The sequence below is a fragment of the Aulonocara stuartgranti genome (assembly GCF_965226115.1).
Source record: "Aulonocara stuartgranti genome assembly, chromosome: 4".
Taxonomy (NCBI): domain Eukaryota; kingdom Metazoa; phylum Chordata; class Actinopteri; order Cichliformes; family Cichlidae; genus Aulonocara; species Aulonocara stuartgranti.
The window spans coordinates 37833949-37848238 of record NC_138942.1 but is presented as its reverse complement, the minus strand read 5'-3'; the positions used below and the strand labels follow the sequence as shown (position 1 = coordinate 37848238).

The 14290-nt window shown below is 46.5% G+C and overlaps 1 protein-coding gene and 1 long non-coding RNA gene across 2 annotated transcripts in view; one reads left to right on the top strand and one right to left on the bottom strand.

Moving 5' to 3' along the window:
• The first annotated feature begins 3131 nt into the window (after nt 1–3131).
• The window catches only part of LOC309705063, a 270569-nt gene continuing 259410 nt past the window's right edge, over nt 3132–14290 (top strand). Inside the window, exons 1-2 of the long non-coding RNA XR_014276472.1 lie at nt 3132–3219; nt 5515–5648. This is a non-coding gene — a long non-coding RNA (uncharacterized lncRNA). The remainder of the gene's footprint in view (nt 3220–5514; nt 5649–14290) is intronic.
• Nucleotides 9224–13319, bottom strand: LOC309705560 (ADP-ribosylation factor-like protein 4D). Its single transcript, XM_082531484.1, has 3 exons — nt 13069–13319; nt 11823–12520; nt 9224–10392 (listed from the first exon to the last, which is right to left on the bottom strand). Exons 2-3 carry the CDS (start codon nt 12264–12266, stop codon nt 10228–10230), a joined length of 609 nt encoding a protein of 202 aa, XP_082387610.1. The 5' UTR covers nt 12267–12520; nt 13069–13319; the 3' UTR covers nt 9224–10227.

Sequence of the window (14290 nt, the reverse complement as noted above, 5' to 3'; positions counted from 1 at the left end):
CTGCAGTGATGGATTATTTTAGTAATCGAGTATTCTGTTGATTGTTCCATCAATTAATACAGTAATTGGATAAGAAATGCTTTAATACTTTAATGAACGCCTCATTTGTTTGCATTTTAGAAATTGCAAGCTGTTTAAAGTAAAAGATGGAAAACTATTACACAAGTTCATTACCAGTTAAAAGCAAGTCTCTAACTAACTGTGTGTGCGCAAAATCAAGGAACGGCTATAAATAAATGTTACTGACACTGACATACTGCCGCCCTTAAATTATGGCTCAGTGCAGAGACAGTATAATCAGCTTAGAAAGGTCTGTCCTGGCAGGGACCACAAATTCTCTCTACCCCTCCCTTGTATGTATGTATGTATGTATGTATATATATATATATATATATAAAACACCCAGCACGCCCCTGCGGGCGGTTTATCCTTCAAGCTCGGGTCCTCTACCAGAGGCCTGGGAGCTTGAGGGTCCTGCGCAGTATCTTAGCTGTTCCCAGGACTGCGCTCTTCTGGACAGAGATCTCCGATGTTGTTCCCGGGATCTGCTGGAGCCACTCGCCTAGCTTGGGAGTCACCGCACCTAGTGCTCCGATTACCACGGGGACCACCGTTACCTTCACCCTCCACATCCTCTCGAGCTCTTCTCTGAGCCCTTGGTATTTCTCCAGCTTCTCGTGTTCCTTCTTCCTGATATTGCTGTCATTCGGAACCGCTACATCGATCACTACGGCCGTCTTCTTCTGTTTGTCTACCACCACTATGTCCGGTTGGTTAGCCACCACCATTTTGTCCGTCTGTATCTGGAAGTCCCACAGGATCTTAGCTCGGTCATTCTCCACCACCCTTGGGGGCATCTCCCATTTTGACCTCGGGACTTCCAGGTTATACTCGGCACAGATGTTCCTGTACACTATGCCGGCCACTTGGTTATGGCGTTCCATGTATGCCTTGCCTGCTAGCATCTTGCGCCCTGCTGTTATGTGTTGGATTGTCTCTGGGGCATCTTTACACAGCCTGCACCTGGGGTCTTGCCTGATGTGATAGACCCCAGCCTCTATGGATCTTGTACTCAGAGCTTGTTCTTGTGCTGCCATGATTAGTGCCTCTGTGCTGTCTTTCAGTCCAGCTTTGTCCAGCCACTGGTAGGATTTCTGGATATCAGCCACCTCCTCTATCTGCCGGTGGTACATACCGTGCAGGGGCCTGTCCTTCCATGATGGTTCCTCGTCTCCCTCCTCTTTCTTGGGTTTCTGCTGCCTGAGGTATTCACTGAGCACTCGGTCAGTTGGGGCCATCTTCCCAATGTATTCTTGGATGTTCGTTGTCTCATCCTGGACTGTGGTGCTGACACTCACCAGTCCCCGGCCCCCTTCCTTCCGCTTAGCGTACAGCCTCAGGGTGCTGGACTTGGGGTGAAACCCTCCATGCATGGTAAGGAGCTTTCTTGTCTTTATGTCAGTGGTTTCTATCTCCTCCTTTGGCCAGCCTATTACCCCAGCAGGGTACCTGATCACGGGCAGGGCGTACGTGTTGATGGCCCGGATCTTGTTCTTACCATTCAGCTGACTCCTCAGGACTTGCCTGACCCTCTGCAGGTACTTGGTGGTTGCAGCCTTTCTAGCGGCCTCTTCATGGTTCCCATTTGCCTGCGGGATCCCCAGGTACTTGTAACTGTCCTCTATGTCTGCAATGTTGCCTTCTGGTAGTTCAATCCCCTCAGTTCTGACTACCTTCCCTCTCTTTGATACCATCCGACTACACTTCTCCAGTCCGAACGACATTCCAATGTCATTGCTGTATAGCCTGGTAGTGTGGATCAGTGAATCGATGTCTCGTTCACTCTTGGCATACAGCTTGATGTCATCCATGTACAGGAGGTGGCTGACAACTGCTCCGTTCCGTAGTCGGTATCCGTAGCCAGTCTTGTTAATGATCTCACTGAGGGGGTTCAGGCCTATGCAGAACAGCAGTGGGGACAGAGCATCTCCTTGGTAGATCCCGCACTTGATGGTGACTTGTGCTATGGGCTTGGAGTTGGCCTCTAGTGTTGTACGCCACATCCCCATTGAGTTCCTGATGAAGGCTCTTAGGGTCCCATTGATCTTGTACAATTCTAGGCATTCCAGTATCCAGCTGTGGGGCATTGAGTCATAGGCCTTCTTGTAATCAATCCAGGCAGTGCACAGGTTGGTCAGTCTGGTCTTGCAGTCTCGGCTGATTGTTCTGTCTACCAGTAGCTGGTGTTTTGCGCCTCTGGTATTCTTGCCAATTCCTTTCTGTGTCCCGCTCATGTATTGACCCATGTGCCTGTTCATCTTAGCCGATATGATGCCTGACAGGAGCTTCCATGTAGTACTGAGGCAGGTTATTGGTCGGTAGTTGGAGGGGACCGGTCCCTTCTTGGGGTCCTTGGGGATCAGGACCGTCCGACCTTCGGTTAGCCATTCCGGGTGTCTCTCGTTAACTAGCAGCTGGTTCATTTGTGCTGCCAGACGCTCGTGGAGTGCAGTCAGCTTCTTTAGCCAGTAAGAAGATGGCTGAGTATCAAAATAATCCAGCACTCCTGCAAAGTCCCATATTTGAGCACACATTAAAAAAAAACATCAAATTACAAAAACCTTATTGTGCAAATATCACACATGTTACCCCAAAACTTTTTTAAAGAATATATATATGTGTTATGAAACATATTTGATATATGAAGCCACCATTTCATTATAAATATCCAGATTCTGGGCCTTCATGCAAAGATGGTGTGCAACTCACCCTCTCAGAATAAAATGCTGCAGCCTGAAGCCCTCGAACCAAAATGAACAGACAGCTGCTTTTTACTCTATTAAAACTAATGAGTGTGTCAGTGGTAGAAGATATGGCTCGGGTAAATAAGTATTTCCAGCGTACCAGTGCTGTACTATGGGTTTCATAGGTTTGGAAAAGGACGTTGTGTGGCTTAACATATGTACTGGTATTTATAGAGCACATTTCTAGTCCAACTGGCCACTGAAAGCACTTTAGACTTTAAGCCACACTTACCCATATGGGGCTTTATTCCATTCAGCACTTTATCTTACTTACACACATGGCCAGTCTAGGTTAATCACTAATGCTTATCTTTGGACTGTGTAAGGAGCCGGAGCAGAGAAAACCCATGCAGGCGGAGGAAGAACATACAAACTCCAGACAGAGAAGCTACCTGCGGTGTCTAACATCAACATGGTAACAGCACTTCCTGTTTCCTGGATAAAATGTGCACATGTTTGAGAGTGTGAACCACAGCCCACAGCAAACATGCTTACTGTACAGCTGGGTTTAGTTGGGGGTTAGTGGGTGTAAGATCATGTAACACAGCTTATAGTCAAAGAGAACTTTGTGGCATATTTTGGAGCATTGTTCTCCTGAAAAACTAATCTTTTGATACTTTTTAAAGTCAGTCAAAACTCCATTGTTTAACAAGGCTGACGTCGCAGGAATGTGGTTCACTTACTACCAACACTGTGCATCAAGGTAAACACAGGCTGCTAAATTTAAAATATGAATCGTGATTTACTTTGTTACCGATTTATTTTCTCACAACAGGAATGTGTAGATTCATAGTTTAGATTTGTTTAAGCCGCTTCGTGAACAAACTCTTGCTGTTTATCCTTTGACTTGTTCGGCATGTTTCCTCTCATAACATTACAGGCTTCTGAATAAACTGACTGAACTCACTGGGCCATCTGTTGCTCACACACACATATACATATGAAGATCCAATTCACGTCTACTGTTTTTGTCATTACATCATCACCCAGAGTCCTGAACAGCTGGTTCCCACATGGGAAATATTGACTGAGAATAATCCCGACCATCTTTTTCTGGACAGCTGGTGAGCAGAGAGTCAGCTCTCACAGAACTGCTCTGCAGACTCTTCCACTCAGTGTGCAGGGGATGAGCAGTGGTTTTAAATGCTTAAATGGACTGGTACTTATATAGCACTACTCTCCCGGAGTGCTCAAAGCGCTGTCTCTCTCCTCGATTTGAGCACTTGAAGCATCGACTTGACTACAAGTCTCAATAACCTCTCTCTCACACACACACAGTGCTTTTACATATATATATAGTCATATTAGTAAGCAGCCCCCCTCCTGTGGTACCACCTGAACCACATGTCCTGTTTCAAACCACATTTTTAGGCATCTGTTTTCTGATCCTTAAAACAACAATGATCCAGGCTCACATGCAGTAGAATAAGTTACTTGAGTTGCAAGTGTCATCATGTAGATATGTGAAGGTTCTCAGTGATCCAGCTCATCGTAGTCTGAGGAGCTTTGAAAGAAAAGCATCAGGACTTCTTTAAGTTTCTTGAAAACGTTTCATCCAAGAAGCTTCTTCATTTCTAAGGTCAAATGGAGGAGAGTCCCAGATTTTTTTTAACCCTTATAGGAGTGTCCCCCAAGGGGGTCATGGACCCCCTGTTGATCCTCACACGAGCCTAATTTATTACCTAATCACACGAGCCAAGGTGTGAAAATGGGTGTAGGTCACAATCAGCCAAGGTTTCGTGTGAACCCATAATTAAACCTAGCCCCACCCTATCACGTGATTGCCTGAGGTGGCCCAGGATGTGAGTGGGCGTTAAAGCTCCGCCCTCTGTTCAAGGATGGTTGTTCACAGTGGACATAGGCTGCATCCCGATTCAGGGTCTGCAGCCTTAAAGGCTGCATTTTAAGGCCGACTACGTCACAGCGACGCGACGAAGGCTGTCCCAATACAAAGGCTGCTCGAAATGCGTCCTTCATTTCCCTGAATTTTAAGGATGTGGCAGTGTAGACTTCATGGCCCAACATATCCCAGAATGCATAGTAAACTTTTAACAGTAAGTACTGAATATGATGTCAGTTATTTATGTGCGAATGTTTAATAACGAAGAACATTAAAACATTAATGTTGGCCACATGTCGGCAAAGTTATGTGACATTAGTGATGTGTACAACTAACTTAGTTTTAAAGCCTTTACTTTAAAATATATATATATAGTCGACCTTAATCTGACAGAGAATGTGATGATTTTGTGGATAATTAAAGTCAGTCATATATCCACAAACACAACAAGCTGAAAGTCAGTGATGCTGCTCGGTTTGCAGTCCTGAACATCACGGCACAAGCAGGATTCACTGCACTGTTAATGTTAGCTATGTTATATTGCTGCCTCTGCTCGGTGGTGTCGAGCCAAACGGACTTTAACGTGTGTTTGAACGAGCTGACGGTTCACTCGTTAAGCTGAAAGAAAGATGCTTTAATCACAGCAGTCACACATGTGTCCACTGCACCATCTGGGACTCTTCTTGTTTACACTCGTAATAACACAAACACTAAATCCTGCTTCTCTGGTGCTGTTGTGTAGCAGTGTGTACACCTGAGACTGTCACCTGTCTGTCTGTCCTGCACTCTCTCTCTGTTTCTTTCTCTCTGATTGTGGAATAAAAGTATGAACATGTGTTTATAAGTTACACTTGTGTTTGAATCCTGCAGCTTATCACACATTTGATTTCCATGTGTGACGACTGCAAGTGTCCAGAGTGAGGACAGACTGAGGGAGCCACTGCTGCACATCATCTGTGAGGCTTTGCACCCCTGATGATCCACCAGGACAAACTCAGCAGTATGTGAGGAAGAGGAGGAGGAAGAGCCAGCAGCAGCTGACAGATGGAGAGAATAGACAGACTGTTCCCTGTTTGTGAAGGACTGCTAGGAAAGTTTAACATAACTGTCTGTGCTGAATCAGTCTTATTAGGTAATGTTCAAATAATGTGATCATCCCAGTGTTTCCAGTGTGGGAGAAAGTACTCAGAGTACTCAGGGCCTTCAAGCTACACACTATGAAAGGCAGCAACAAGTTTAATGTTCAGAAACCTAAAGTCTGTATCAGCAGCAGAATGGAGCTAAAATAAATGTTGGTTTCAGTTCTATGAAGCTTTGAGTATTTTGGATCAGTAGCTGCTGTGTTTGTTGCATCATATTGCTGTAACTGTTTATATATGATCTATATGTAACGCGCGGTGGACACTAAAGCGGTCGCGCCAGAATGTCACGCTAAAAAGAAAGATTCTTTAAAATACAAGGGGGAACAAGCGAGTCAGATACCACGGGCACAGAGAGGAAGCAGGTCGGATCAGAAACAGTTTATTACTGGGCCAGGGAGCACAAATAAAAACACCCTTAAAATGTACGTAATAAAATGTTGTCAATCTACTAAAACAATTCTAAAACCCGTAAAACTACCATTTTCTACATTCACTAAACAACAGTAGACAACAGTAGAGGCCCTGCTCACAAATGCAGGCAGAGGTAAACCTCTGCCCTGCTGCCAATCACAGCGTCGTCTCTTACTGTTGCCGTTCCATGAGGTCAGGACTGGGTCGCCGCGTCACGCTGGCCATCTCGCATTAACCTTCCAGTCTGGGGCCTCCCTCCTTCAGTGCTCAGCTAGCCTGTTTTTAAAAGGTCTTTACACAGCTGATAGGCCACCTCTGGACACACCCCTGCCTCAGCAGGTGGTCCCTATCAGCTAATTTGTCCCATGTGCAGCCAGTCCACAGTGGATAAAAACCATGTTACATAAAACACTAAAAACCATGCAATAGAAACAGAATAAAACCATGCAAATAAAACGACACTCATAAATAAACACTAAAAATCAGAATAAAAACAATATACAAGATAAATACAAATTTCCACTGTGTGACATATATGTTACATCATATTCTATAAGGATGTTATGTGTTTGTAGACTTTCTGCCCAGTTTGACCCATTTAGCAGACGTCAGCCTGTTTAAGGCTCTGATATCTATTCTGTGTGACTTACAGCAGTTATGACATGGTCTGATTTTCTCACCCAATAAAGGAATATTTCATATATCAGTCTGCTCTTCATTCTATCAGACACAGTTATCACAGCTCCTACATTTGCTTTTTACACATGTATGTAAGCACTGAGCCACATTTAGTAATGCCAACAAATTAAACGAACAATATTTGTCTCTTATATATGATACATCTGTATACACACTGTCACAGATACTTGTGTTTGAGTGAAGATTTAAGGTGATAGGAAATATAAATAAATGCAACTTGAATCTTTACTGAGGCTCAGTATTTGACACAGAGTTCATGTTCACTGCTGTAATAACTAATAATGATTAATATAATAACTATAATATTGGCCATATTATATTTACATCACCACAGTGAGATGACTTTAGTCTCATGAACAACATCAGCTAATTGTTATTTACAGCTAATCTTAAAACGACTGTTCAGTACAGAAATGAAGCCCAACAATCATGTTTCACAGTCCTGTGGTCTCAGCCTCAGATACTCATCACATCACACAAAGCTCTTGTAGAAACAAACAAACAAATGAACAAAATATGTTCTCCTTCATTTCTGTCAAACAAAGCTGTATGAAACGTTTCCAGCTGTTAGTATCATGGTTGCTAGGCAACCTGGGCGGCACGACGGAGGCCAGACCGTCACATTTCACGAGCCTACAAGCCTCGCACTTCCAGCCTCTTTGAGTGCGGCCCTTGAGGACCGGTAAGGCTGCAGACCCTGAATTGGGATACAGGCACTGATGCTCTTTGAAACCATCTGTCTTCTCTGTCCAAAATGTGAATGCTGGCATCCTCAAAGAGTGACCTTTGACCTTTAGATGCAGATGGACAGCTGAGGTGGGTCATGGCAGCATTTTTGTGTGTGTTTGTTTGTTATTGTCTGTCTGTGAAGAAACCCGATGCTGTGATCCTCGGGCTTTAATGTATCCAATTCTTCATCTAAGTGTTGACTTGTCTCCCTGCCCGTGAAACAGTAGCAACACTAGTGCAGCTGCAGTGTTTGTCATGGTTGCATTGCCTGCAGGGAATGTGCCAGGTATCTAGACCAGCCTGTTTGTGACACCTGATGGCTGGGTGTGGACCAGCACGTTTACGTCAGTGCAGCTGCTCTTCCTGCTATGACTGTGTACACAGACAGCTGGCAGCAGGGAATACAAACCATAGAATGGGAGTGCTGGTGTACCAGTTTCTGTCATATGTACACAAGAAGTCATCTTGTGTGCTTGTGTTCAGCTAACAAAACCTCCAGATAAGCCAACGTGAATTTCATTTGAAATTCTGATTGAGTGGGCACAGCAGGTTTGATCAGGGATTTAAATGCCAGGGGCTGGGGGTTTGAATTTCATTTGAAATTCACGTTCACTTTGGGAAGTTGGAGCGCATGGAGGAAACCCACGCAGGCAAAGGAGGACATGCAAACTGCACACAGCAGATAACAAGGTTTGAACCAGGAAACGACCGGGTCCCTGTGCCAGCTACAAACCAAATCCATTATTTGATACCCAAGCAGCAGCTCACTTTATTTGTTCAATAAAGATGCCAAAGAAGGTGTGAGCAGCCTTGTAGGATAAGCTGACTCCCCATGGGCATGCAGTTCGATCAGTAGCCTGAAGTATGCACATCCTCCTCATGTTTCACATTCAAGAAGAGCTTGTAACACTGAGGTGATTTCTTTGAATAGCATTTCTTTTTTCAACCTGTGGATTAACATTGCAAGTCACACCTGAAGTCACACACGCCCTGTGCACACGCATACTTCATGTATGCGTGTGCACAGGGAATCATGCTATTTACTTTTTGCTCCGACAGCTGAGGTGCAGCAGGGGGGAGCCTCCAATCAGGATAATTGCATTGACTGAGGAGCTGACTGAGTGGGCACAGCAGGCTTTTAATACCAGGGGGGTTAAGCTTTGTCTAAACTCCTCGTGGGATGGCTGAAGAATGCCTTTCCACTTTGGAATATCTGTATGGACTATTGTTAGTAATTCATCAGTGATGATAATAACTCATGGTCATTCACACCCAGAGGATCTGCTGCCAACCATCCCTAGCTGGGGCCTTCCTGGGTGGAGTCTGCATGGGTTCCTTCCCACAGTCCAAAGACATGCACAGTATATATGGTGAGTCCCTGGCTTCCATTCAGACGTGCTCGTATGTATTCACTGGTCTTGAAATCAGAGCCAGAATAATGGTGTTAAACAGGAATGAGTGTTTGGTATTTAGACAGCTATGTGGGTGTGTTTCACATTCCTGTGTGAAGCTTCGCTGCGTGAATTTCAGAGGCTGCCAACAGAATCGTAAAACACCGAGTCCATCCATCACAGCAAAAAGCACAAGTTTTATTAGGATTCAGTTCAACTCAGCTTTATTTATAGAGTACCAAATCACACGTGTGTGTTCAATCTGTAGTACTGTAAAGCTCAAAGATGGCACCACACCTCCGCTGTGTGCACATTGCATTGGTGTTTTCATGCAACTCATTTTACACAACTTCAGGAGAATTAAGTTTATACATATCGAGCTGTACAGGGTGTGACAGCCGAGAAAGACTTCAGCAAACCATGAGCCTGATTTAAATAATTACAAGACAAAAAACAGAACATCATTAAATTAATATGGCATTAAATAAACATCTTAATATTCACTGAGGAGATGCAGACATGTGTTAGGGTTAGGCTAACAACATCAGCAGACTCCCGCGTCTGCATGGATACTACTGAGGTTAGTGGGGCTGGGTGAACTGGTGACCCGTCCAGGTGTACCCCGCTTCTGTGGCAGCTGGGACAGGCTCCCAGGGCACGATGAATAAAACAATGTTCTCAGGGAAACAATGCTAACGTTGCTCAATTTATTCATATTTTACAAAACAGTATGAAGCCATTGTAAAAACTTGTCTGAACTTAACAATCCAGAAACATCCAGCTGTGAGGAGCAAAGCCCGGTGAGAGTGACAGCGATATGCTCGGGCAGATTCAAACACAGGAAGTTCCTGTGGGTGCACAGAAGTGTTGCTCAGTCTGAGGCAGGGTGAAGATTTAGGTGATCGGGTGTAACACGGGCCGTCTGCACCAGTAACCGAACATCCTTCGACGTTAGTGCGTGCTTCAGTGAGTGTTTGCCAGCAGCGCGGTCACTCCCTCCGCAGAGCTCTGTGGTCCTCTGAGAGTTAAAGACAATGAGAAGCAGTTTCAAAGGTCCAAATGTCTCCAGGAACAGAGTCTACACTTGGTTGGAAACACTGCACCTGATCCACAGGACTGACCAGCTTCTTTCTGGTTTCCCACATTCACCAAGTTCCCCGAGTGTCACAGACACAAGTGCTCACAAATTGGCCTGCACCCCTTTATTTCCATCAGCTTTTCTTCTTGCTTTGTCGGAGCATCCTCTTCCTCTTCACAATCATCTCATAGAGTTTCTCCAGGCCGGGCTGCAGACCCTGACCATTCAGTGCTGAGCAGCCCTCCGTGTGGTGCAGGGTGGAGGAGCTCAGCTCGTGGAGGCCCAGCACCTTTTCCACCTTAAACGAGAAAAGTGAGGTTAGTCCCAACCGCGTCATAGGAAGCAATAAGCTACGAACTCTGAGTGTGAAAGTCGCTTTCAGAAGCAGGTCCTAAAGGATGACGTACGCATGTTTCTGCAGGAGTGATGAGGCTAAACAAAGCACACACCATTAACCGCACTATCCTCTAAACAAAAGGACAGACCAACAAAAACAACATTTTTTCACTTTACAGTTGTGCTGATGCTGCAGTTTACGGAGGTCACCCTGCAGCGACGGCACATCTGTCGCTTCATGTGTGACTCTGTGCTGTTGCCATCTCTGCTGGCTCAGGTGTAGGGCGAAGAAAATAATGTGTTCATCCACAAAACTGGAACTTCATGCACATGATGCACCCACATCATGCTGAACTCCTGCTACATGCAAACCTGTTGCTCCAGCCCACTCAGTGCCTCCCACAGCTACACTGTGTTTGTGCTGGCAGGGTAGCCTCAAATGTGCACATCCATGTATTCTTTTAATAACAAACATCACAATGTATGTGCGTCTGCCCTCTGAGGGCTCAGCGAGGCTGAAACACAAACTGTTATGACCCATGTCATCATTTTGTGAGCTGTTTTTGCTCCTCCAGCCTGAGAGTGGTGGTGTTCTTTTTCTCTCCTGTTTTTGCTAATGCAAGTTCCAGGTGGAGGCTGACGGCTGCAAGACTGAATGGGGCTGGCTATAAACTGGGACACATCAAGACTGGCATGGCCCTGCCTACTTCCTGCTTCCAAATACGTTTAACCCTGTACTTTGTATTAAGTTGTGTACTGTGTGTGGTGAGGTTCCTGTGGCTAGATGAGCTAGACTGGTTGTTTTTGTATATACTTTATAGACCTTTGTTGACTGACCTGGCAGCTGTAGGGTGTTTAGGTTAGAGACAGGTCGGAGGCTTTATCACTCCCACCCCGACATTTCCTTTCTCTAACCATAAATATAATATTCAGTTGTTGGCAGCGTTGGACGTTCCTATCTTTCTCGTGTTGCGCTCTGTAGGCTGGGCCAGAACAATACAAATACATAATCAGCTGCTGCTCCAGCACTGAGAAGTACTCGCCCACCCGGTGACTTCTGCCTTGGCCCGACACTGCCTACGGTCCCTGCTCTACTCTGCCACCTCTGTGAGCACAGCCGAGGACAGCGACACATCTAACCAGCCTTTCACACAGAGCATTACTCTATGCACTTTAAAGGATTTTACTGACCTCACATCCAAAGCCAGCCTAAAATCACCAACCTACCTAACATGCTACGAAGGAAGTCCCCACGCAAACTGATGGGTGGAAGTGTACTGCAAGTGTAGAGTGACTATACCTCCAACCACAGCCACAGAGCTAAAAAAGAACAATAAGAAGTAGATGCTGTGCCCAGAGCAATAATGCCGGCCATTCATATTTGATAATTACCTCTGTAGATGACAGCGCTCCATCCAGGTCTTGTTTGTTTGCCAGAACCAGCACAGGAATCCCCTGGTTTTCAGCTGACCGGGTGATCCGGTGGAGCTCCACCTTGGCCTCCTCCATGCGCTCCATCTCCGCTGCGTCCACCACGAACACCAGCCCGTCCATCCTCCGAGTGTACGACTTCCAGAGGGGCCTCAGCTTTTCCTGACCACCAACGTCCCACACTTGGAAAGTTGTGGTGTTGGCTTTGGAGTGTCCGATTTGCACTTTAATCCTTTCCATGTTGAATCCCTTGGTGGGGCTGGTCTCAACAAACTCCCTCAGCTTGAGTCTGTAGAGCAGGGAGGTCTTCCCTGCAGAGTCCAAACCAATCACCACCACATGCAGTGACTGAAAGTTGGGGAGGAATGGGCTGTTAGGGGCCGTGCCTGTTAGCTGGTTCCCCATGTTTGTGCCCTGTGATGGAGTGGCCGCTCTTAATGAATAAAGCAGATCTGGTTATCTCCTCTGGCTTGTTACTATTCTGCTTTTTACTTGTGTCCAGGGTCAGCTTGCTTTCTGCATCCTTGGCAGCGAGAGTGTGTGTCAGGGGGCTCTGAAGGTGTTTGAAGAGTTTACTTGGTTGGAAAATACTTCACACCCTGGCCTCACTTCAAAGGTTACGGGGGAGGGCAGGCTGCCTGGCTGCAGTCACTGAGGACCTGAAGACAAAAGAACAGACAGATGAAAACTCGAGTCAGCGTTTAACAAACGGCCCTGCCTCCGTGAGCATCTTCAGCAACACCAGTGGAGTTTCTATTTCCAGTCTTTTCCAGCTGTGCCCAAAACAGAGCTGGAAAAACCAGGCTCGGGAAGGGAAACCGGAGGAATCCTGCACTACCTGTTCTGGTTTCTGCGCACATAGTATCATGTCTCACAGTTGGCCCTCTGAAGCAGTACTACAGACAAAGTAACGACAACAGAATCAAACAAACTATGTTTATATCAAAGCACAAACTAGTGTCAACTGTGACTTCCCCAATAAAAGCTCTTATTTACTTTGAAGACTCGCATATTCCACACAAAAAGGTCACAGTCACGCGCGCACACACAAGCCTTTGTCTCTAGAGAACGAGGAGGAGCCGGAATCCCAGAGGAGGACTAAGCCGACAGCCGCCGTGTGCGCTCCCGGCACACACGGCGGCTGTCGGCGCAGTTCTCGGGTCAGCCAGCGCGCTTCTGCTGGTGGACAAAGATGAACATGTCTCACCTGCCGGTCTTTCCATGCCTGTTCCCGCAGTCAGCGCAGTCATCCTGGGACAAGTCCACCACACAGGGAATCCTCGTAGCTTCGTTTCAAAGGCGCTCCGCGAAGACGTGACCGGTTCGATCCTGAACCGGAGAAGAGTGAACGTGAGAGAGGAGCTCCGGAAACACCCCGCAATCCCGCTGCTGACGTATCAACGGAGGGAGGAGGAGCCTCCTCCTTTTCCCCCCTCCCTCTTCGGCTGTTGCTACTGCTCCTTTAGGAGTCGCTACAGCGGCTCATCCGCCCACAGCATCCTCTGTCACACCAGCCCCTGCACTGCACCCACGAGTCCTCTGTGGGGTCTTCCTGTCTTCCATCGTCAGTGTCCTCTGTCAGATAGAACTAAAATGCTTCTTCTGCCAGCTGAGTGAGTCGGGTGTCAGTGAACACTGAAGAATTGCTGGCTGTGATGAAAAATTGACTGACTGTAGTAAAATGTCCTTGATGTAAGGGCGAGATGGACAGCAGTGTGTGTGTTGTTGGTGTTAAAAGGGGCGTGATCAAACGAGGAAATGGGTTTTAAAAGGAAGTTGTACAGCTTTCACAACTTGTGAAAATCATCTACGTATAGATTTTTTTTTCTCCCATCCAGAGGAGGGGTGGGTGAGGGGGTGTTGACACTGGCACCAACTGATTATTTGTAGCACGTGCGTGCTGGAGCTTGAATCTGATGTGGGGAGAAAAAAAGCTGGGAAAGAGAAGGCGTCATGCATTCCTGCATTCTTGCTTTATTAAAGGTAGTGCCTGTGGGCTCGGCTGTCTTTGTTGAACACTCTTCTAAAGAAATCGTGGCTTATTAATTGTTCTTTGTTTTGTTTCATGCATGCATGAGCTCCTATCGTGATCACACATTCCTCATGTTGCATCTCTAGCGTATGGGTGTGGTTTTAATCCCTTTCAGGCCTGATGGAAACCTCTGGTGGCTCTGGCACCAGGGTGCCCCGCCGCCCCGCCCTCTCCTCCCTGTGCCACAAGCAGCAGGCGCACCTCGCAAACGGAGGGCGCCCTTACTCCCAGCAAAGGGGCGATAAAAAACCGATCGGTGCCTGTGCCATTCCCAATACGCGCTGGCTGATGTCGGGGCAGCATGAGTACGAGCATTATTTTTGTTTGTTTTGTTTTTTTTTTTGCCGATGCCCGTGATGCCGCCCCCCCCACCACGATGCCGCCCGTGTCGCCGTAT